We start from the raw sequence: 25059 nt of genomic DNA on the forward strand, positions 1-25059 counted from the left end.
TTTAATTACACCCATGAAAATGATTGTCCCGAAGATTTCACACGTTCGTGTTAACTAATCCCAAGGGCAAGAGATTATTAACACATGCGTGAACTAATAGAATCAGTATGCAAGCCACGATACAGCCTCTCTTAATTAGTTATAAAATGAACGGGTCGTCTGCTGTCTGAGATTCAGCGTCAGTTTTGCATACTATGAATGAATTTAATTTTGTGAGCTTATTTAGGAGTCATGAATTTATTTCCTTTACATTTTACGTTGCCCACACCAGGTAGCTTCACTTTTCAATTAAAATGCTACTTTTCACTCGGTAATTTCTAATAGAAGTTTACCAAAGTGCTAAATTCAGAGCTTTCAAAGCTCTTGTTGGGCTTAGGAACTGTGTACCGCACAGACACGTTACGTGGCGCGATTGTGAGGGAAACCGCAGCGCCACTTCGGTCCACATTTAGTAATATATAGACGGCTCCACCTATGTGTAAAATTAAGCCACACACATTAGGTGTGGCTTTTGTGTTACCCTACGACACCAGGGACACACTTTCATTCATAAAAATGCCTGCATCACTGCCTGAACGCCGTTCAATGGTAATTATACAGATGACCCCAAAACGAATTCTTTATTAATTTATTGCTTTTTGAGAGCGTAATTTTACATATTTTTTTGAAATTTCAACCATTTTATGAAATAATGCTGGTCTAATAAATTATATCTTTATTTTGAAATTAATGTTTTACAAATGAGGATAAAACTTTTAATCGTAAATTGAGCTTAACAAAGCAGGTATCTTAGCTGCTGACTTTGTTAAATTGTTTTATCTCTTATAAAGGCTGAATTAATTAAATGGAAAATATAATACATCATTGTACTGTGGTTTAAAGATTTGTGTTTGGTAGATATCTTTGAACATATTGTATAGCATTGAATTGCAATAAAGCGAATGGGATTGAACAAGAGATATTCTCATCTGATTAAATTGAGAGACCACTGCACTGTTTGCGGTATTAGATATATTGCCTGAGACGAGCTACTTTGTACTTATCTAAGATATTACGATATCAAAGCCATACATTATCAAGTTTATGGCTTTCTTAGTTCTCGTGTAAGAGATGGCATTTTCTCACGTAGGTAATAGGAACAAAGAATGAAATTATACAGCAAATAGCTACCTACAGGCACCTATTTAGTTTTTATTGCGTTACATAATCAACAGAACGTATTAGCAAGTTCAGTGGGGTGTAATGCCTGGTATCCGTTAAATTAACGTACTTAACTAATATCGGTAAGGTTTGCCGAGACTATTCCTTTAACGTTCTCGCGCACTTTAATTAAACTTCATCATTCACATACTTCTGAGGCAAAGAGCGATTTACGTCGATTGATCAGTGAGCCGTTTTATCTGTGTACGTATAAGGCGTTTTCTTTGCCTGTGTGTAGCTTTTAATGAAGCTTCGTTTTAGCAGCACAAATAAATAGTCAGTCTATTTACTGTGTTTGATTTATTACTACTTATACGAATTCAGAACGTCTTTTTTATTTTATATTTAGAACAAGTGACAATTAGTATTTGAGATAAAAAAAATATTTTAATTTCTCGACAGTATATTATGTACTAACCTATAGCAATAAAGGCAATAGTTAATTGACACTAACTAGAAGTAATTCAGACAGAAAATTTTATGAAAACGTTATTGTCACAAAGGCTTTTCCAACAAAAGCCACAAGTAAAATAAATATTATAAACCTCCAGAGAGTTCATTCATTTGCTGTGGAAAAACCACATATTTGCAAGAATTTCATTGTCTCCAAATGTTTTCTAAAATAGAAGTCTGAGCTGAGAAAACAATATGGCATCTTTTCGGCTTATAATAATGACAATAGATTCAAATGAAAACTTTAATATAAACATTGTTATCTAGTTTATAACGTGGTCTAAGTAATAATGTTAAAAATATAAATAAAAAACGATCAGGTGTAATGCATAATGTCTGTCATAATGTTTCCCATTTGTTTTCCAATGATGTATCGTTCAAGGAACTACTTATGGATAACCATCAAAAGACATTTATTTCAATCTGAGCAGCTGAGTAAATATCTGCTAGGAATCATCGAAATTACGACAGCGTATATTCCACATTATAGCATCAGGCCCTACTACCTACTCATTACGTAATAATAATAACTTAGCTATGTTATTAGCGAACCTTAACTTACATAAGTAAGTAATGTAAACTTAATAAGGACCTATGTTTACCTAGGTGTACCTAAACCCACTTTCATAATGGCCTTTGGTGTATCCTCGTAAAAAGGGGTATCGCAGTACTTGCTAGTGACGTGATTTAATTTATCACGCCCGTGTACCACACAAATGGTTCCTACATTAGTACTTGTATTTTTCTCAGAATCATAATGACTATCTCTTTTATAAAAGTTACATACATTCTATCGGTGAACTATTTTGTCATATGGTTACATTTTAAAACGTTAAGCACGTGTGCAAGAGCAACGAAATATATTAGATACGGGATTTATTTTACTTCATATTTTATACATTATGGGGATGAAATGAGAAAAGAATGATGTGTGATGCAGATTTATGGCAACAAAAATGTTTACAAATTGAGTTTATATCATGAACACGAGTGAAATAAGGAAAAATAAATGTCTTTATTATAGTCCACAAGTAGATCATTTTGTTTTACTTTGACAGGATGGTTACGGCGCAGTTTCCAGTTGTTTTGCTACAGTTTGCCGTCGCAGTGAGAACCCTTGGAAATTATTTCCCAGAGTTGACGTTTATTATAAAATTGAAACATGAAGACTTCAAGGTGCAACACTTTATAAGTAGGAACAACAATTTCTAGTGTTTTCGGTCCCTCTCGAGTAAACAAGATTTTTCTATGTTTAGATTTGTTTATTTTTAACAAACAATTCAATTTATTTCACTTTTTAATTTATTATTCAATGTATAAAATAAAAATTTTGAACTTCTAGTTGAAAACAGGATAATCTTTTAAATTCATAGAATAAATCAAATTAAATCAGTCGAGGTTCAATGCTGTTGAAAATAAATCATTTATACTTGAGACCTTTTCAAATTACTTCTATTCATAACAGCAATCCAAATGTTTATATTAAAGAAGTGTCACATTGAAATTATTTTACAACACATTTAAATGTAGAAATGCAACCTGTAGATGAAAAATTAAATTAAATTGGACTAAAATCTCTGCCGTCGAAGGAAAATTCAAGTTTCCGCATTAATATGCAGTATGCTGGACGTCTCCGGTTTTACTTTGCATCCTCTTTAGTGCCTCCCACTAAAGTATTAACTTCACCACCAACCTGTCACAAACATAGAATAAATTCCAAAAAAAAAGTAAATAGGTCAGTATCAAAGTAGTTTTTGTTGTTTTTCAACGGTGGGTCAACTTTTCATTAGTTCGGTATTTGTTTAGGCAATAACGCTTCGTTACTCTGTGGTTCGCCGTACCACAGCCAAAATGAATGCTGGGCACAGTATACTCGTATACCCACTCAGTGAGAAAGGCATGAAAACAAAATTTGCTCATCTACGGGTTCAGGGTTGCTCAATCTAAGTTAATTGTTTATATAGCGACTCTCGACAGATTATGCCCACATGCCTGTATAGATAAGGGTGAAATACGGATTAATTAAACTTTAGCCTCTCGCCGCCTTTATCGTACGCACAGACGTCAAATTGTTAATTACGAGGCCAGTATGTGTAAAGAACAAACTAATTTTGTTCTTATTCCGACTTTGATTAGTGCTGTGGTTTTTGGGGAAGGTTTTGGACGCTCCGGAAACTGTGTGATGTGCGTGAAGCGTGAAGTCCTGTGACCTTCCAACCTTACCTCATTATATTTTAAAATAAATGTATAGTTTGTATCCTGGTTTAATTGGATTGTAATTACACATGATCCTTTTAAAATTTGAAGACGTATATTTTGAACTGCAAATATTTTTGATGACTTAAAATGTATTCAAAGTTTAATTTTAATAAAAACAAGCAGACAGTTATATTAGGAACCCTCAAACAAATACATTAAGTTCAAATCCTCTCAAAGTCAAGAAAGTTTCGAGTTGAAGTACTAAGTATTGGGAATTCCACTTAGGCCACACTAATCAAGAAGTGGTCGGCCAGGTTAACTAACGTAACTATGTTCTTCAATCACGTCAGCGGAGTTTGCGGGATTCCACGAAACCATTCTTTAAGATTTTCATGAAAATTGATTTAAAGAAATCATTATTTTTTGTCCCATTCCATGAACTGCCCATGATCCAATCCAAGACTTGCATGAATTTTCTTTTAAGCTGAGTTTATAAACTTTTAATAAAATTGTGATTTTGTACTCTCAGTTCAAAGTCTTTAACAATCGATATGTGCTTAATTTATTTGTTGAGATTCATAGAAAATTCCATTTATGGATTAAGTTCACTTGACAGGACACTTATCTAATAATGTATTACTGCGCATTTATATACTTATTAATTAATATTGTAATTACTAATGTGTTTCTCATGCGTTCTCGGTTAGAGATATGAAGATAGATATTCACCCATATACAGGACTTATAATCATTTTAATGATGTGTGGGGGCGCAAGGTTTACCACATAAAAAGCGGGTGGTGTCGCGAGAAACAGCTTTTAATGGATTATAAAACACTACAAACATTTATAGGTATATTTACCATGAACTTTTCCAAGTAACACAATTATTCCAAGTTTTAGTCTTACTTTATTAATTAAAATACATGTTAGACATTAGAAGCTTTTTATCTCTCGTTAATTACGTGTTTGTTATCAGAAACGATACTAACAAGCTACATAAAATCTAGAATTTTTCTCTGTAACAATCAATTATTTTTAACAGAGAAAACAACCCACTTAATTTCATTTTGTTATCAATTTGCAATAGATTCAATAAAAACTAACGCAATTAAAATGTCTTCTCAATAAAAATATATATTTTCCTGTAGCGGTACCAGCAGCGGCTAGATATTTACATTAACTATGCAGTAATTGCAACAATGTAGTTAACTTAAAGCTTTATATTTAGTTTTCATTAAAATTGCAAGGAATACTTTATATCCTTTTAACTAGAGAGCAAAATGTGGACGCTATTTGTTCGTACTTAAAATGTACCTCAAACCGGTGTTTTCTTTCATATTTATGAATACGAAATACATGGATATAAATTCATGGACAAAGCTAATAATGTAGATCCCAACGCCTGAACCATAAATATGCCTTAATGCTTATTAAACATCATCAATTTCCTTAGGGGATTATTCCATTACTTTTTTTTGCTCATTTACATAAAGTAGATTACTTAATCCTACAGTTGTAGATAAAAGTTACGGAATGTTTAATAAAATATGCTCAAAGTGACTTTAAAATTGTAAGTTCATATAAATATTTAAGTAGTTGTGTTCACACTGAAAGAGACGGCGGCGGTACCCGCTAATATGATTTCTATCACTTATTGTGCCAAAAAACTGCACAAAAATGCATGAAAATTGGCTAGCAAATGTCTCAACAGTCTTGATAAAGTTCGGAAATAAGTACTTAGCAGTTACGTATCTACTTAATTTCATAAATGCGAAAGTTAAAGCGCTAACTCGACTGAACTCATTTACGTGTTTGGTACTGAAATAAATGGGAACCAACATATATACTAGAGGTACATACACCAAGGGAACAACTTAAAATACTTTTGTCCGAAGAAGTGATTCCCTCGGGATGCGGCTGCGGGAAACCGCTCTGGTAGTAAAATCATTTGTGTAGTTCACGACGGTTAATACTAAGTGTTCACATTGACCTTGACCTCGGTTGTTTGTCAAACAAAATGATATTTTAGACACCTAATTTATTTTTGAGTTTAATAAAGTTCTTCCCCTTTGTTTACACTTTGCAGCCTCTGATTACTTATGAAAGCATTTTAATGACAAGTTTTGATACTTTTATTGCATTAATCATTCAGAGGATTTACATAAATCCTTTACGAACAACTAATTAAATAACTCTGTTTTGTATTAAATTGAATTAAGTGCGTGGGTAACTGAATTTGATGCAAAATAACATCGTTTAGTAGTCAATGTAGAACGCCTCAATAAACGCGTCTTTTCAAACTACAGTCTGATGCAGTGTGAACTTGAGTTATCTAATCAGTGCTTTAAGAGCGCTGTTTATGCGGTTAGAGCGTTAAACTCTTTGCATTTTATAGCTTTTAGATCGGGAGCACACTTATTTACGTAATCGTAGGAGTACTTACTGATGCCTATCGAACCGTATGAGTGGGGTGAAACGTTTGCCTTTGACTCTTAATGTATTTTTAATCCTTTAATGCATAGGTAATAAAACAGCTTTCATTTTATTTGAACAAAATCCAGCACCTTAATGGGTCGACGCGATGCGTAATATGTCAAAAAATCGTTAATTACATTTGTGAAACGTACTCGTAATTATCGTGTGATAATTCTTCACAAGATCAGAGTCAAATAGTCTCTTTTCATTCTGTTTAATTGACATTCGTATTCGTACGTGAATAAGCCAGCAAAAGTGAAACCGGACGAATTTTCAAGACGTAATCCTCCGCTAACAACAATCGGTGTTTCGTTTTGCGTCATTAGCCGCCATCAAAATCCAAGTGATAGTTCACTATATTGATGGTAATAGTAACCATTTGTTACGCCAACGCACGTCTAAATAAGGGACAATGTTTCCCGTTGAGAAGACAAAGTGCTTGGATTATTTTTCTTAAGGACTCCCATTATTATAATGGCCTATTTCCGAAGTGTTCTTTGATAGCGAGCAGACATGTAATTGACAACTTGCGAAGATCGCAAAACATCAAATGATTGATATACCTAACTACGTCTATTGTTTTTCTCATCTAGTTTACACGGAACGGTTAATTAATGAAGGACATGTCTTACACACGCGTAACAGACTCGACACAAAACGGGTAGAACACCAGGTGTTGTAAGTTATTAAATGAGCATGTCTACGTCAAGTTAGTGTGTACCTCAGAAGGTACCACTAATTAGAAGTACTTGACCTGCGAATACAAAGGTTTAGGTATGAACAAAACATTGGATGGATTGGTTTCTAACGAGGTTTTATAAAATTGTATTCATTATAAATGAAGCCCGACGGTCTGTAGGGAGGGACTTCTTGGAAATTACCTACGATTCACAGAATGTCTGATGGTTTGTTTTCAAACTAGAGTAATTTTAAATCAGGTTTGTGACTCTTAATTGGCAATGTAAAATGTCAGTATAATGAATTAATTAGGTCTTTTCAAGTTCCGGCGCTGAGTTGAGTTGTTGACTATGAAAGAGCCAAATTGAATTGAGTTTTTTATTTGGCTTTTATCCAAACCTAGACAGTAACTAGTTTTATTTAACATGAATATTTTGAAGGGAACCAAAACGAAAATTGTATTAAAACGGGCCGAAAGGTAAAGTTAGTTGGTTAACAAACGACACACCTTTTCCCGTATCTTTTTACGTACGATGCGGACGTGCCGTCCCCTGAGTTCCTTTGAATAGTAATTTCGATAAGGTTGAACGTGTTACTAAAGTAGAATGTTTTTTGGTAAAACGCATCATCCTTTTCGCAGCGAAATTACAGCGGTGTTAGAGCGAATTACGTGTTCCGTGTTAAGGCGTGTTATAGTAATAAGAAAATGGTAAAGCATATTCTTATTTACTTTACCTTCAACGTGGGTTGGGGGTATCAATGTCCGACGTAGGTACCTTGCGAGGTAATGTAATTAGCTCGTAACTGCCGTGTTACACGTCCGCAGATCCACTTAATTGTCAAGATCCAGGGTCAAGTCAACTGAGAACAGCCCTCGACATGAGCTAAAAGCACGCTCTAGTTTGGTCACTCGAGGGTACTCAATAAACTAACTTTGTCACTTAGCCTAGTAATTGCGTAGACTATGACAAAAAATGTTACGCCCACTTACTGAACAAAACCATTTATACATATATCAGCTGCATCTGGTTCAGAACATGACCTAGAATTACTTGTAAAAATGGTAGGAAGATTAAATACAACTTCTCAATAGTATAATGTATTGTCGTCATCAAATAATTTCTAAACCATAATGGCTTTGAACTTGAGAATGACATAACACACTCGTTTTTCTTATGTAAACTTATTTTTAAAATACCGTGAGCATGGACGGGTAAAGTAATTTGAAAGTCAAGGGCTACGTCGCAAGGTTTTGTGGCTAATAAAAAATATCAAAACAAAAACAACTGCGTATTTTCAAATTATGGAAATGATTGTTATTGAAGTAGGAAGAGAGATAAACAGTGTAACTGTTAGTTTATTGTAAGTTCAGAGGATAATAAATGTCGGCTAACTTTGTAAGTCCGTTCCAGTATCCGGATTATGGTTTGTTTAGTTAGTGGGTTCATACATATTTATGTGTTGCTTATTGTAAGCATAGTGTAGGTACCTGCAAAATCGAACCGAAGTTCTCTATCTAATAAAAACTTTAAACATAAATTGATAAATTACTTATAATGTGATTTGCGGTCGACACAGTTTTAAACTAAATTCTGAACAAAATAAAGCTATAAAAAAAACCACTACTACCCGAGAAGGCATAATTTGAATAATCATTTTGCAGAAGTTTATGGTTTATAGTAGTTTACAAAGTCTCTCCGGAACTGTGTGGCACTTTACCGATAGGGAAGAAAATACGAGGTGCTTCAGTCGTTGCGAACAATCGGAGAAAGTGGCGCCAGCCCTGAGTGCCGCGCGCTACTTTATTTATGATTATTCCATTACCCGGCCGTTGCAGGCACACACATAAATAACCGACAACATTCGGATAACACAACCAGCCGGAAAATCCTGTTCCTAGATATTTTTATTTGTTTATTCCTCGCGTTGATACACTTTTTTGAGTGACAGCGGTCGGGTTTCTCAGGTTTTTCTATTGGCCTCACTGAATAGGCCGTATTTTTCCCAGCAATAAGCGTTGTGACAAATGATGTAAGACCTTTTTTTCTTTTCAGACAATGCACGCGGCTTGTAGATAGTTTTCCAAGAGTCTGTGGCTGGCACAAAACGAAATAGAAATATGCAAGGCGACGGTGTGGCGTATTGCGTGCCAGAGGGGCAGGCTTTCCAGCGAGCCTATGTCCGCATCCACGGGTACATCGCATTACTCATCTGCCTGCTGGGCAGTGCTGCCAATTCCGTCAACATCGCCGTACTCAGTCGAAAAGAGATGATCTCATCTACAAATTCTATCCTCACCGGGCTGGCAGTCGCTGATCTGCTTGTTATGATTGACTACATCCCACTGGCGTTACATATTTATACAGATATCTGCGCAGAACTCAATCGCAATTCATATGCATGGGCTGTTTACGTCTATTTTCACTCCATATTCAGTCAAACCTTCCATACGATATCTATTTGGTTGACGATCACGCTTGCTGTTTGGAGGTTCATAGCAATAAAGTTTCCACAAAAAAATAGGACGTTGTGTAACAAGAAGAACACCAATATCGCTATCGGAGTGGCGTATGCTGTGTGTCCAATACTTTGTCTTCCCATATATTTTGCGATGAAAATTCAAGAAATTCCTTCTTCGTCGAAAAATGGGCATGAAAACGTTACATTGAACGATACGGATATAATTAAGAATGCAACAGTGAGCACGGAGCGAGAGTACGCTATAGTGATGACAGATAATAACGAGTTACTCACAGCTATTTTTTGGATTTACAGTGTGTTTATAAAGCTCATACCTTGTGTAGTGTTATCAATACTGAGTGTGCTACTAATACTCAAAATGAAGTCGAGTGATAGAAGAAGACAAAAATTACTGAAAAAATCTGCAATCACAACTAACGAGGTACGACCAGTTTTTTATTTTGTATTCGTATTCGGTCTAGTTGGGTTTTCGATCAGAACAACCCGGTCATGCAAGTATCGATTGTAGGTACATTGTTAGGTACGTTAACATTTTCTTGGTACCTATACGCGCTTTTACACACAGAGGGATTTTCGATACCCTACGAAGCTCTGCATATAATGATATTAATATACCTGAAGATTAGCTTTATATAATTCCTGATCATCTTGTATGAGATGTACAATATCGTACATAACATAACTAGCTCTTTCAAAGGATCGCTTTCAAACTATCTCTTGAATAGAAACAATACTGAGTAGAAAATATAAGTTGTTTTTCTTTGTCGCTTTCAGTGTCAGCCGATGCTTTTAGATATATTTATGAGAGCGAAGACGTGTCTGACGAGCAGTAGAGAAATTTCTTTTCAAAGTGTTGTTTTATCATATACTATGTTTTTTTTTCTGAAAATGACCAGTTTTAATGTGTCGTGTTATGTTCATTAGTTGATAAGATAAAGTTCGCCATCTTTATTGTCTAGGGTGAGAAAGCCCGGTTGAACGATGATGGAGGCAAGCGAGCTGGAGGTGGCGGTGGACGCACAGACCGGACCACTCGGATGCTGGTCGCTCTACTTGGACTCTTCTTAGCTACAGAACTACCACAAGCCCTCTTCGGCCTACTCACAGCTATAGCTCCGCACCTCTTTCAAGTCTGTTATTATGCTTTTGGTAAGTCTTTCTTAAATATAACGAAACATAATTATATAAAAAAATTGTTAGCGAATTGTAGAATATACATTTTTAACATTTCACTATATGCGGCATGCAAGGTATTTTATAGGTATTTTTTAATTAATGGGTATCTTTTATTTACTTTTCAATATTTTCAGAAATAATACATGTTACCTTAAATTAAGTAAAACATTATTAAAACTATCTAATTAAATTCATTAAAATAAACATATTATTTAGGGTGTAGATAAATCATTGTCTATCCCCATCCATTATATTATCGTGTGTTGTCAATAGTTTGAATGGTTGAGCTCTGTTTATACATACATCAGCATATCTACAGTACATCGTGACTCGGAGAACATGTTACGTATAATTGATGATACAACTACTATGCATTGTGAGGTCTCTATTTCAAGATTGACAGTCTTTGAATACAAAAATTCGAGAATACATTGCCTTTAACATAACGTAGTCTGTTTGCCAGAAAAGTAAAGATAAAAGAGCGTATCTTTAGAACAATACGGTTAAATTGCCATGTAATAGCCTGAAGTACCATTCTACTAAGAAATCTCGTTTACATCCAGTTTACAATGCATGGGTAAATTTCTATGCGTGGATATCACCCAAGAACTCATGATCAATTCATTAAGTCGTTCTAGAATCTTCTCTAACGGTCTGAATTTCCACAATTACCTAGTAATTACCTATTACACGGCATAATTACAATTTACACGATTGCTTAATAACGGTGTCCATTGTCTTAATCCGTTAGTCCATAGCATTGGCGTTAATTACTTGGCAAGTAGCCACATGACGATGTCTAATCTGTCCAGATGTCTGTGTTGGGTTGACCCTTAGCTACTTGTGAACAGATAAACTTTCCCGACATGACCCTGTAATATCTCCGCCTTGTTTTATGGGCTCTGGTGCCAAAAACAGACCACCCCTAGGTACTTATATTGTATATTATTAACGATTAAATTGGAATATAAAGGACAATTTACGCTAGAATTTTCCTACAACTTAGAAAGCCCTGTTTCTTCTTTGTTACAGTTGCAAAGAATAGAAAATCCACATAGGTACTTATGCAATCACGTAAAGTATAGCATCTGGGTACCCAAAAGCTATTACGTACTTCGCCTTATGTGCTAAAGTATCGTCTCGTAGAATGAAACATAGGCAAAACGAAGAATCGCACAAGCAAAACAAAGTTTTGCAGATTTAGTCATAGACAAAGTAAAGACAAAAGTTGTGACCGGCCTTATCGTACCTTGTAGCAGATGGAAATGTATTAATTGCTTTAGGGCAGGAAATAGCTCTGAGTAGTTTGGGCTTTGGGCATTGTTTGGCATAATGATTGTCGTTCACACGCGTCCTTACGGAAGAGATAAAACTAAACGATCCGTCAGTCATTACAAACGAAGGCCTAGTTCGGGATCACGCTACCGTAATTAATTCCCAGATACAATCGCTTATTCGTTTTCTTTATATTTTATCTTGAAAGGGAATCTATTACTCTTTTACTTCATACAAAATGATTGATTTGATTTTAAGGGCTTTTGTCCCGAAATGTATAAATTACTATTTTAATATACTTACCTACGGTTGATGGAACGATATTTTCTGTGATGTTGGCTATTATTGCTAATGAGTAATTAATTTTAATAACTTAATGCATTAATTAGGTGTACTGGTAAACACAGTATCATATGTTATTACTGGAAACATTTGTTGTAAGCATATTCTGTAAAAAGGCAACATATATTTTTTAAACATAATAAATGTGCGCAGGTCAAAGGTTACATATCCCAAAAGTTGCAGGCCATACGTAGGAACAAAGCCAGATGTGGCTCCCTTAATTTATTTTAAAATATCAGCGTTCTAAAATATTGAAGTAGGTTTCAGTGTCCCTCTGTATATTAACAATACAGGAAATTATCTAGTTCCCGTATGTAGCTTTTGTAAGGTCAAGAAATAGGTTCAAACCATAGCGGTCGCTTAATAGTTGAATAATTTACGTTAATGGGCCAGAGGCGGTAGTGCTTGTAACTTATTCCCAAATCTTCACGTCAAATCGTAATAAAGCTGTACAAAGCAAACACGGCTGTAGGTTGTATAATGTATACCCTTATATAATTTATAACAATTTGTCTGAATGTTATTAATGTTTCAAAAGGAAAAGATTAAGCTGAGCCCAACTAATTTATAATTCATACAAAATTTTACCGACCTGCTTTCTGTGCCTGTACTACTTGACTACCGCGGTTTTTCCCTGGAACTAATTAAGGTCTAGATGAGACAATATCGTATAATCGTTTCCAGGAGACTTCCTATCACAAATTCTTTCCCATAAATCCGCAAAAGCATAACAAAAAATTATTACAATTAAAAATATCACATTCACAGATAATAACTTAATGTATATAACAACACGTAGTCACTATATGTAATCAGATAAAATTATAATCTTTATCCAGATACAGTCTATCTGAGTGCTTAATTACAACACAATCGATTTAGCAGCTTTACTGTAAAAGCATTACCTCTATAAATAGAGTTATGTGTAGGACGTCACTGATTACCAAATAGTTATGATAACGCATTAATGCGTTAACATTTTATAGGATAGTGTAAACATTTTGATTTGTTTTAATGTAACATTGTACCTACATATATAAATACATTCGTCCGTATTGACAAGGAATATTTCCGAGTTAGGTGCTGTTGTTTGTCATTGTTGGACTTCTGCATAATATTCTAACTTCTACGAATATAAATGCAACATGGCCGCCACCGGGCAGTCTCATCAGACTGTTTGTCAACTATTTGAAATGCACTGTCTGCTGATTTAACTAAGAACTTGTACAGTGTGTGCAATCAAAATGTTGGTGACGAAACTCATTACCATAATCATTAAATATGAGAACCGTGTTGGCTTCGGTCCACGGTCGACTTTGGCTAGCTTTTTGAAGCTCCGGAACGCTGTAGTACCACTGTCCATATAGGAAGCATCCATATGATCTAATCGGATATGGCTAGTTACCTACACTGAAAAATGGATCGAATAAAATATCATCAGTTTGAGCTTTGACTTCATTTGAGCTATGGACAAAATATTTCTTTCTAATCTGAATTCTGTCTTTTTTTTTGAGTGATGGTGTAAAATTTGTATATATTCTATAGATACAGATCACAACCTAGTGGTTCACGCATGGAAGTATAGGTAACCTTCGTAGGATTGAGTTATCGAGGCGTATCTCTGTACTAAAATTTTCGCAATAAGTCATAAAGCTCCTGTCGGCCATTGCGAAGACTACGTTCAAAGTACGGTATTCATAGCCTCCGGTAGTGGTCAAATGTCCATCGGGCAGATTAGCGAGGTCAGCGTCAGTTATACGGCCCTTTGTGATAGAACAGTCATAAAGCTCTCAATCAGCTCTACCCGAACTGCCGTCTATGGATATAGAGTTAGATAACCCTTTTATTACTGGTTTAATACAAATGGCAGTTCAAATCTCGTGGGATGTCTATTATGAAGTAGAGGAATGAATAAAATTTAAAAGTAATGTGATGTATCTTGACGTCGCTGAAATTTTAACCGAAAATCACAAAATATCCGAAACATGATGTCATAATTATTATAATACATTTTCCGATGTTTTTCCGACATGTTTAATGTAGGTAGGCATTAGCATATGAGGTGTCATGCATAATGCATACACGTTATACATAGATTACATTAGCTTCGAGATACCAGGTACGTTAGAAAAACAACTGGTACTTAAGCAATTAAGGTTGTTCTTAATACCTAAACTCCCTTGGATCCTAAGGTAATTGACGGAACTCTTGATGCGATAAAACGAATTAGGACTCGACGGTAGCACCTTTAGTGCCCGTGTAGCGGATCAGTTAAGTGGCTAACAGAATAAAACTGTATTTCCGTACTGAAATGTAAGCTGTGGTTTTACCATCGAATATTCATGAAGTATTGGGGATTAAATTCTATTTACCAGTAAACTGTTTTGGGTATTAAAAGTGTTTACTGCAAAATAGATTTGGACACTGAATTAGAACTTAATTTATATAAATTCCATTGACATTATTAGCGTATTTGTAAATACAATAAAACGAATTCTTGGTAAACTTAATTGCCTAAAAATTAACAATGTAGTAAATATTCCATAAACAAAATAATGGCAGATTCTGTGTATTTTATTGAATTGTTTCTATATAATCGTTAGTATTTCACTAGCTAGGTATTGGTTACTCGATAAACAATAAGATAGTGTTTTGTCTAGACAGGACTTTATCGAGGAAATACAGAGAAAATACAGAGGGTGCTCATCAGTGATTTGTTGACAAGTCAGCACCATAAATAACTCAAAATCGATAAGTATCTGACAACTTACACGAGGGTTGACCGCAAAGAGGAAAAGCCTGACGACAAAACTTTTAATACTTACTTCATAGCAACGTATTGCTGTTAAAAATTAAAGTCGAACATCCCAATATAATGGGTCAGCGATTAACTTAACTAACCAATCGTTAAAGGGTTATCTACATTTACGAAACATCCCGATTTGAAATCGTTACGAATATTAATCCGCTTGACCCGAAAAGTCAATTAACTTTCTCGATTCATTGATTCGAATAATAACTTAATTGACAATAAATAGCAATTTTAGTGCGAATAGTTTATCTGGTTTGCTAACTAGTGCTAAAAGTCAATTTCTGTTGAGTTTATTGTCGATATAAAATCCTACAGTTGGGTGGTTATTCTCAGCTTACAGGATGAGTGGAGTGGGTTTCTTTTAGTGATACTTTATCACATTGGGGTTAGAAGGTTGCAAAGGGAATGAGTAAAACAATTTCATACGTTAGATAAGTAGGTATATCTTGTGTTTTAATTTCTTAGAAGCAAAAATTTATATTTCCAAACATTACACTTAATTAATTAAGTGTATGCGTGGCTAATAAATTAAAGTGGTGTTAATGCTTCCCGTGATTCCCCACATAATTAATTAAGTACCATCATTAGCCGGAATTTAACTGACTGGAGGCTTTCGTCACATAATTTTATATTTATTTTACCTTAGTCTGCTAATATTTATGTGCAAAGAACATACCAGTAAATGTTTTCGAGGCTTTTACTTTATCAATGTAGGTAATAAATAAGAAATGAGGTTACCTACTGAAATTTTCGCTTTGGAGAACTTGTTCGTCATAAATCAGAGTTTTTCGAATGTGCTCACATCTGTTTACTCACACTGTGAAGAGTTATCTTAAGTGGTTTATAATAACATATACGAGAAGTAGGGACGCAAGTAGGCAATTCTTTCACATCGTCAGGTCTGCCATTCTCGCTCCGTTCAACTTCGTTAATTATTATGATCCACATATGCGATTAAAGGACAATTATGGCAGTTGCTTCGTAGCATTGTAATTAGGTGCAGATACGTACGTAGATGTCTTAATCATCGAACCTTAATTACACCCATTAAGTGAGACGAAATAGGCATCGTTAATTAGAGGCGCAGCTAAGCAGTAATTAAACGAAAATATAATTAGATTTAGGGAAAATATTTACTAATCTTTATAAAATTTTAGTAAGTATGATGTACATCTATTTTTCACTGAGTTGCTCGCTAACTTTGCATATAAAAAAGCCTCTAGTACCTAAGTAGGTACTTAAGAATGTTACAAGTTGGAAAACTTCAGAAAGTACTATCCTTTTAGCTATGGAGAGAGTCAAGGACAGTATTTTATTAGCTATAGTTAGAAACACAATAACAATACTTTTTATCGTTATTCCTGACATAACAACATATAAACTCACGAATAGTTGCCTCCCTGCAATTTAATAAAGTAAAGAAGAATAACATTATGAGCTAGTCGACCTCGAAGTAGCCTTGCCACAAGAATTTTCGTAATACAGTTACCAAGAGAACACTACATTAGTAATTGTAAATAATGTAGTCTGACACGGTCTGAGTGTATGTCTGTTAGTAACATACTAAGAAATCCTGTCAGCCTTTTGGTGTTACTGTAGACACATTTGTCAAGAATCCACGTGGTACAGTCTGATGCAATCTCCGAGATTGGTCGTTTTAAAAATAATGTGCTCGTATAACGAGAGTCGCGTGACTCACGATCTTGCCTATGATACAGGCTCGTTCCTAACTAGAAGTGACGTTATATTTCACTTATATTTTATTACTTTTAGACTGCTTTTATGAATTCTGTGCTTCAAATAAGATTGTACCTACGTGAAATCCTTTGCCGCTATATTGCAATACATTATTAATGTTATAAGTCAGTTCCACCACTGTCCTTTCATTCCTTGTGCAGAGGTTGGACATTATTTGGTTAATCTGAAATCTTTCTAAGTAATGTTTGTAAATAAGAAATTTTATGACGTCTATTCATTCTAAATTTAAACATTCCACTGTCTTTAAGTTTGTTAGACGTTTCGAAATTACTCGAAGAACAGTTTAATTTATTGAAGATTTCAATATTCAGACTGGTTTTCACAATCAAAGTGGATTCGCAATTCTCTGAAACGAATTCTAGTTGCCAATGTTAGCAGCTACATACTTTTATTCATTTTGCTTTGGGGAAATCGGCAGCTGACTTCAGATATACGATTTGACTTCTTCTTTATTCCACAGTGTCCTGAAATTGTGTTTCTGGGTGGTTTTATTCCAACGCAATTTTATTTTGATGTTCTCACAGTTGTAAATACTTTTCTAATAAAATGATATCTAATAGCACCAACTGAAATGAAAAAGGTGTATCTTCGCAAAATATCAAATAAAGAATTTATTTCAGGACTATTACGGTTAAAAACTACAAACTTATCATTTACGACCTCACGATATTTGAATATTTGATTGCAATCCCATATTATTGAAACTGTAGCATACTGTTACTTTATGTGAAATGCAAAAATAAAAACATGTTTCGCTTAATCTTTTTATATTTGCTTATGCAGGTGGTTTCCATACAAGCACCGTCATAGTCCCTATGGTGAAAGAAAATTACGTTTTTATTACGCATCACATAATGTAACATTAATCAATCCATACAAGGCAGCGACGTAAGCAGTTTACCAAGTACCGAGGGACGATCTAAATTACATTAAGATTTAGATTGATTTGCTTATGAAATTAGGGAGAATATACTTAGATAGAATATAGCTGCTTCATAGGTTCAAGTGAATATTGATGCAGAGATTAATTAGCTGGGTATGTCACGATGATTGACACTTGGCACTTGTCGAGACGCTTGCCAAGTAAGGCATAAGAAAATAGAAGATGAAGACGCATGCGTCAAAATGGACACTTTTCAGCTTAATTGTAATAAATAAATTCAAAAAGCAGTTTGTTATTGCAACACAGATTTGTAAGCAGGAAAACAAACTAAAGATATTAAACAATATTATTGTTCTAAGTTCTTCTTTATTAAGTAAACTGGAAAGTAGTTAAGTATTCATTCTGAACTTTGCACAAGTCTACCTGGAACTTATCTAATTAGTAGATTTCAATAAAGGGTATACACACCTACCTGGGGTACCTAGGTAGATACCACAGGAATCGAAATGTTTAAACTGACAGATACTGCAAAATTTTCTATGGGCTTTTCTATTTATACAGTCTTAAGTTCTAATTTGAAGTGTTATACTAAAGTTATATAATCTATCACCCAATACTGCCTTTAGCTTTACTATGAATGTCGACCCGGATAGTTAGGGCGTGTCAATATAACGTCAATGGCATTGGTTTGATAAATTGCTGTTACCTAGAATATCACGAGATATTCGCCCCTCATTGTGTACAATTGTCTTAGGAAATCAATAGGATCTAGTTCAATGGACCTTCATTGTATTTAATAATAGAAAACATCTGTATGGTCACACTATTTACTAACGTATTATTTTTAATTGCAAAACTGTATCTGCTCGATCCCAGTATTTTGAAAAACTATCACAAAGCCTGTGGGACGTAATATTTTATACTAGAAATTGACATCTTATTTTGGGTATTTTATTGAATGGAAAGTGTCCTAGTTTATATGGGTTTAACCACAAGAGAGTTCCTCGCCATCCTTATTGGAAATAACGACTGTATTTCACAGAGCTCAAGGTTGCATTTCTATTGGCAGGTGAGGTGATGGATTTGATGGCATTGGTGGGGTCCGCGGTGAACTTCGTGCTGTACTGCAGCATGAGCCGTCAGTTTCGTTCCACGTTCACGCGGCTGGCGCGCAAGGTGCTGCCTCTGGGCACGCCAGCCGAGCCGGTCACCGCGCTGAAGGCGTAGCGCTCCCACACCGCGACCACCTCGGTCGCGAACCTGTGAATCAACCACAAGGTACCATGTCCCTACATGTCTTCACGAATTTCAACAACCAACAGCACACAATGCGTTTGAACTTTATTAAAAGTGAATTAAGTGCAGTTTCACCAAACAATGAAATTAACTTTTTTAATTTTGTAAGTTAAAGTTAAAGCGGTGCTTACTCTTCAACATGTTGTAGTAATTAGTGGCGAGGGATTAAGCTACGAACCAAATTGTTTAGTACTTAAAAGTAGGTAGTTTTATTTAAGTATTCTCTGTACATTTTATAATCTGTAAGTTCTATCTAAAATCTATTAGCAGTGTAAATGTATAGTGTACAGGCTAAGTACTGTAATGTTAAATTAGCTATTTGTTGAACGTTTTGTTTACAGGGTTTTTGTTGTTACTTTGTTTGGAAAGTATCTAGACAGTTGTTTATTGTTTTATTCCAGTTTGTTCTGGGCTAAATCTAACTGTAAACACATTTATTGTTGGAGAATCGATTTCAAAGTTCAACAGAAATTAGGTAGTCGTGTCTCTCAGAAACTGCAAAGTTGGAGAGCTTAGAGTTAATGGATTAAGTGTATCTCCACAGTGCTGACGCTGAAGGAACGCTCCCTGCCTAGAGACTGTTTTAACGAGCCCGCTACTCGATTTACAAACCTTTGCATATAATTATGTAATTACTTGTCAATCTGACCCAGGGACTGGTGTTTTGAGCAGCGTTTTTGAGATTTAACTTTCTAGTCATTTAAGTGTAGAATTTCTTGGAACAAAAGTTGAGGTATATTGTGTTGCTGGAATTGTTGTTAATTGTTAGTATCCTGTCTTCTTAGCACCGGTTTTGAAACTAGTGATCCACTTTCGTTGCAAATTATACCTACTATGTTAAACGCACAAGGCTACAGAATGGAACCTTTATTAATTAGTTTCTACCTAGTTACAGTACATGTTGTATGAAATATTAAAGTGGGCCAAATTCAAAGGACATTGGAACTGGCTTTAACATATGGCTGAATAAGCGTTGCTTCATTCCATTAATCTCCTTATTGTTGCGAGAAAAGGTTTTCGCTTGTGGCTTATTGTGACTATTCAGTTTATCTTTAAAAATCCATGGAAAAAAACTTACATTTAAAATGTGAATAATAGTTAAATGGCCTGTACTGTCACATTGTAATATCACTTTATTGACGTTTTTGTGTTGTTTTTTTCGGAACGAACTCACAAGACATGTGAGCAATTTTGGTATTGAGATCCTAACTGATCTATAAAAAGTAAATAAAAACTTTAAAATGGGCGACCCAGTTTTGATGAAGCACTAAAGTCTAAGAACCATCACTGGCAAAAGCATCCGTTTAAGAGGTAGTATACCACAGACATATTTTTGCTTCGGGGTTGAAAAGTACAAGAATGAACTTGGTGGTACTTATCAGAACACATTGGGCGGACAGAAAAAAGGGTTTCTAAAATAGAATAGGGTATTATAAACAATGTTTAGTAAGCACTTTTACTGGGGAATAGGAATTGAATTACGGGACTAACTAGAATGGACGAGCTTTAACTTTTTTATTAGATCCGGATAGAACTAGAGTGAGGTTACATTGTTGGGATTTGTTGTTTTTAGTTTCAGTGTAATAAAATCACTATTTTATTTACTCTTTTTTTAAATAAGGTCGTGAAGTTCATTTCATTTGATTTTATATAAGTAAACGCCAATTATTATCAAGTAGTACCGAAATAAGTCCTTTGAACAAAAGTCTATTATTGTAACAATTTAACAAGAAATGTAAGAATGTGTGCAAGCAATCAATCTTGGGCCAAAGTTTGTACAAACATAAAAGCCGAGTTTGAAAGTTAAAAATAATACTGCCACCGTTAGGTATACTATGCCATGAATAAGGGTTCCGTATTTTTATTGAAGAAAGCTTGAGCATTCCATAAAACTATATTTACCTACTATCACTACTTATCATATCATCTTAAAATAAACCAAAATTTTGTTAGAGGAATAATAATTTTGGTCGGAATTCATACACAGAAATTAAGTACGATATAAAAATAAAACAAATAAGGAACGCGATAGTAATTTAATACTAATACGTCAATCATACTCGTATAAATAAATGTCTAAGTAAAGCTAAATAAATTACCTATAGCAAACGTAATTACAGAGCGTGCCATGTTTTCTGGTCACGTCTCCCGCCCCTCGAAAACTGTAATGAAATAGAGCCCTAAAGTTTCCGCGATTAATATCATATTACCTCAGAATTCTTATGTTATTAAGCTAACAAAACATAAATTGGATTTAAAAGTAATGACTAAATAACACAAACCATGTCAGCATTCTTCTGACTCAAGTCAAAGCAGGAAAATGCAGCGTATTTTTGTTCTGAACAACATTTTCGTGGAAATATTTAGTTACGAGTCGAAGCGCCGGGAGAGGCAGCAAAACAATGTGAACTTTTATTTCTGCGAGTAATATTGTTCTCCACAAACTTGAGTAATGCTCATACTCGTTGTTAACGTATCTATGCCGTGCAAATTATGTAGAATGCCCGGAAACCTCGGCAATACATTTTGTTTCTATAGCAATAACATTGTTACCGACATTGTTCTTGTGAAATGAGTAAAGCCCTACCATATTGTATCTAAGCCACTGTAAGAACTTTTTTCAAAGACAGGCTTTCAATGTATATAGCCGAGGGCTGGGTATATTCGACCTTCGTCCTCTTGGTAGGATTCCACAACGAATTAATAAGGGCTCGGCTTACTGTTTGAGTTCACTGGAAGACCCCAAAAAGGTACTTTAGCCGATACATTGTTCGAAGTAGATCTAATCGAGTACGACATAAAGGGTTGACCCAATTGACTAGAAAAATGACCTGTTTTTTTGCGGCGATAGACCACAATTTTTATTGAGAACATTGTAAAAAAAAAATAATACATCATCCCGTATTTTCCCTTAGTACATGGAAATATGGAAGAACAGTTTTTAAATTAGCATTCATAAAATGTTGTTACCTGAACTAAATGTGGATCAAACTAAGATAAAGGACTGGTGTTCAGAACTCTCCTGGAGTTTCATTAATTTTAGCTTCAAGTATAAAGTTCCGGGCTTTCTTTCAGACAACTTTTATGTCTATTCTTATTCTTCTATAAGTTACGCGCTAACGCAGAACTTATTTATTACTGAAAATAATACTAACTTGAATAATTAAGTGCAGTCATGTACATTGGCTTTTTTATGAACTTGTGCGACGACGAAATTTTTCGAACACAGTGATAACTGCGAATGAAAATTATAGTAGACTGGATGTATTTACGTAAGCGATTTACGAAAACGCTCACCCAACCAACTTAGGTAAAAGAGCAACTATAAAAGAAAAAGAGCTAAATACCTATGTACCTACTTATTGTATTGTGAAGTTTATTTCTTTAACTGCTGTTGTAATATAACCTTACACTTAGAACTTAGGTACACTATTTCTTAGTCAATCCCAAAAAGTGTTTGTACATAATCTATATTTGTGAAAGAGACGTATTAGTGAAATTAATTAGAAAGTAGAAAGAAATGTGTCAATAAGATTTTTCTACCAAACTTTGTAAATATTAAGTTTAATTTATAGATTTTTCAGTTGTTATCATTGTTAAATATGTAAGTGTTAAGTAGCCATGTTTTATGTATGTATGTCTTTAACATGACTGTATCAAATGTGTTAGGTACTCCCATGAACGTGAAAATGACGAAAACCGTTTTGTGTGAATGTCGATAAGTTTTAACTGTTGTCCCCCAGGGCATCCGTCCCAAATTTCGACAGTTTGCCAACCGCATTTAATGTACCAATATATTTGAGTATATGGATATATAACCGCACGGTGGAAAATTGAGAATCTGTAATACAAAATCAATGCTTTCTGTGTATCTATCGCGATGGAGAACGTAAGAAGATTACTTTTAGAAAATTGGATTTCTTAACTTGTCAATATTCATGTCATAAATATTTTGAATCGAGGCGTGATTTTTTTTAGATTTATATTTAAATGACGTTCTATGAGTATCTAAATTGGTACATAGCAACGAAATATACAACATTTTCCATTAAATATAAACCAAATTCTGCCTGTAAACAAACAAAAATACTGTCTCTTAAGACAGTAATAGTACAGTATAGTAGTAGATAGGTACTTTATTACGAAATGGGAATGACAACCTTTGTTGGTAACAGATCTCATCCGAAAACAGTAACAGCTGTGAGCATAATTAACGAAACAATTAAGTTATTTCAAAGTACTTTCCTAAACGTTGCTACCTACTTACAATTTTTGTTTATTTTGGTTTAAATACTTAATGACGTTCATATATTCAGGGTCCCTGCCAGCAGCCCTGCATTTGTACTTGTCATTCCGTTTCATATGATACATATTTAAGGTTGTAAAGCGGACGGCTCGCATATGTCACGTTATCACGAAGGTTAGACGAAATACTTGAATGAATATATCATGAATATTCTGTTTCAACTCATGTGTACACATTGTCTGTAAATAATTATATCTTCGTATTCAATTGTACCAATAAATATTATATGCACATGCTGTAGAATATCACCAAATAATAACGTATCAAGTACATTAAATGATTAAAGAAAATGATTTTACAAGATTGTATTAAAATTTTAACTCTACAAACCTATATGTATTTGTAAACTGTAAACCATTTCAAAAGGTTAGAATCACTTTATTAGATTCTATTATTGAATGGTTTGATAGTCCTCTGGGATTTCCTCTCACAGTACTTACACAGAGTAAGGGTACGACGCGTAACGTAATGTAAGTATATTGAGGGTCGACGCCATATTCTACGATGTAAATCATTGTAAATCGACCCTCGAATTGAAATGTATTGTAGAAACCAAGTACCAACCAATTATGTGTAAATGACTGTGAATTGTGTACTGTAGCTGTTAATATGTTCGTGTAACAAATGATGTTGTAAATAAAGATGATCAATATTTTTATTAATTTCGCCTTTTATTACGAAGTTTCATACTTACCTTAACAATTACTATATTTTTTATAACACACCTATTTAAATCCTACTTCGGTTTTCACGATTTTTTACTCAGAATATGTGAAAAACTTGTTATGAAAAGTGACTCAGTTGAATAGTGAATGCATTTACGACTTTGACATCAGGCGATAAGGTGCATACTTGCATATAAAACTATCGTCAGATTTTGTGTAATTCTCGCGGGTAACCAACAAAATATTTCGCGTTTCGAAAAACAGTGATACATCATAATCAACTTTTCTATCTCCTGGCTTCGCATAGTTTCATTTATTTATTGTTTCCCCGGGTCTCATAACAGTGTGTTTTTTAATTGAAATATTTGATAAACTGTTTGCAGTTGGACTAACTTCATAGCTAATGAAAAAATATAGTTGTTTTAAATCAATTTTGGTGACTTTATTTACTCGTGAGTTACATTATTTTAGTTTTACTCAAAATATTATATCTCATTTTAAAAATGTTCTCCTCACTAAATGCTCACTTTTAGATTTATTACTGTCGGAACACAAATCCTTAGAAACTGGAACGTGTATGTCGGTTTGTGAAAAGCCCCATTTTGTAAGCATCCATTTTGTTTCGTATAAATAAATCACGCAGTCAAGATAAACAACACCTTTCAAGGGGGTTAAGGAATTTTGTAACATTTATAGACATCATCATCATCATCCTCCGAGCCTTTTCCCAATCATGTTGGGGTCGGCTTCCAGTCTAACCGGATTCAGCTGAGTACCAGTGCTTTACAAGAAGCGACTGCCTATCTGACCTCCTCAACCCAGTTGCCTGGGCAACCCGATACCCCTTGGTTAGACTGGTGTCAGACTTACTGGCTTCTGACTACCCGTAACGACTGCCAAGGATGTTCAATGACAGCCGGGACCTACAGTTTAACGCGCCATCCGAAACACAGCCAATGGTGTCTAAGATATACTTAGAAAGTACATACAAACTTAGAAAAGTTGCATTGGTACTTGCCTGACCTGGGATCGAACCCGCGCCCTCGTACTTGAGAGGT

General features: G+C 34.6%; 1 protein-coding gene across 1 annotated transcript in view; it reads left to right on the forward strand.

Moving 5' to 3' along the window:
* LOC110369979 (G-protein coupled receptor dmsr-1) overlaps positions 1–20113 on the forward strand; it is a 28166-nt gene extending 8053 nt beyond the window's left edge. The window contains exons 2-4 of the mRNA XM_021325657.3: positions 9062–9909; positions 10448–10637; positions 18804–20113. Coding sequence (XP_021181332.1) covers positions 9127–9909; positions 10448–10637; positions 18804–18961 — 1131 coding nt within the window. The 5' untranslated portion in view covers positions 9062–9126 and the 3' untranslated portion in view covers positions 18962–20113. The remainder of the gene's footprint in view (positions 1–9061; positions 9910–10447; positions 10638–18803) is intronic.
* The last annotated feature ends 4946 nt before the right edge of the window (positions 20114–25059 follow it).

This window comes from Helicoverpa armigera, chromosome 9, assembly GCF_030705265.1.
Source record: "Helicoverpa armigera isolate CAAS_96S chromosome 9, ASM3070526v1, whole genome shotgun sequence".
NCBI classification, from domain to species: domain Eukaryota; kingdom Metazoa; phylum Arthropoda; class Insecta; order Lepidoptera; family Noctuidae; genus Helicoverpa; species Helicoverpa armigera.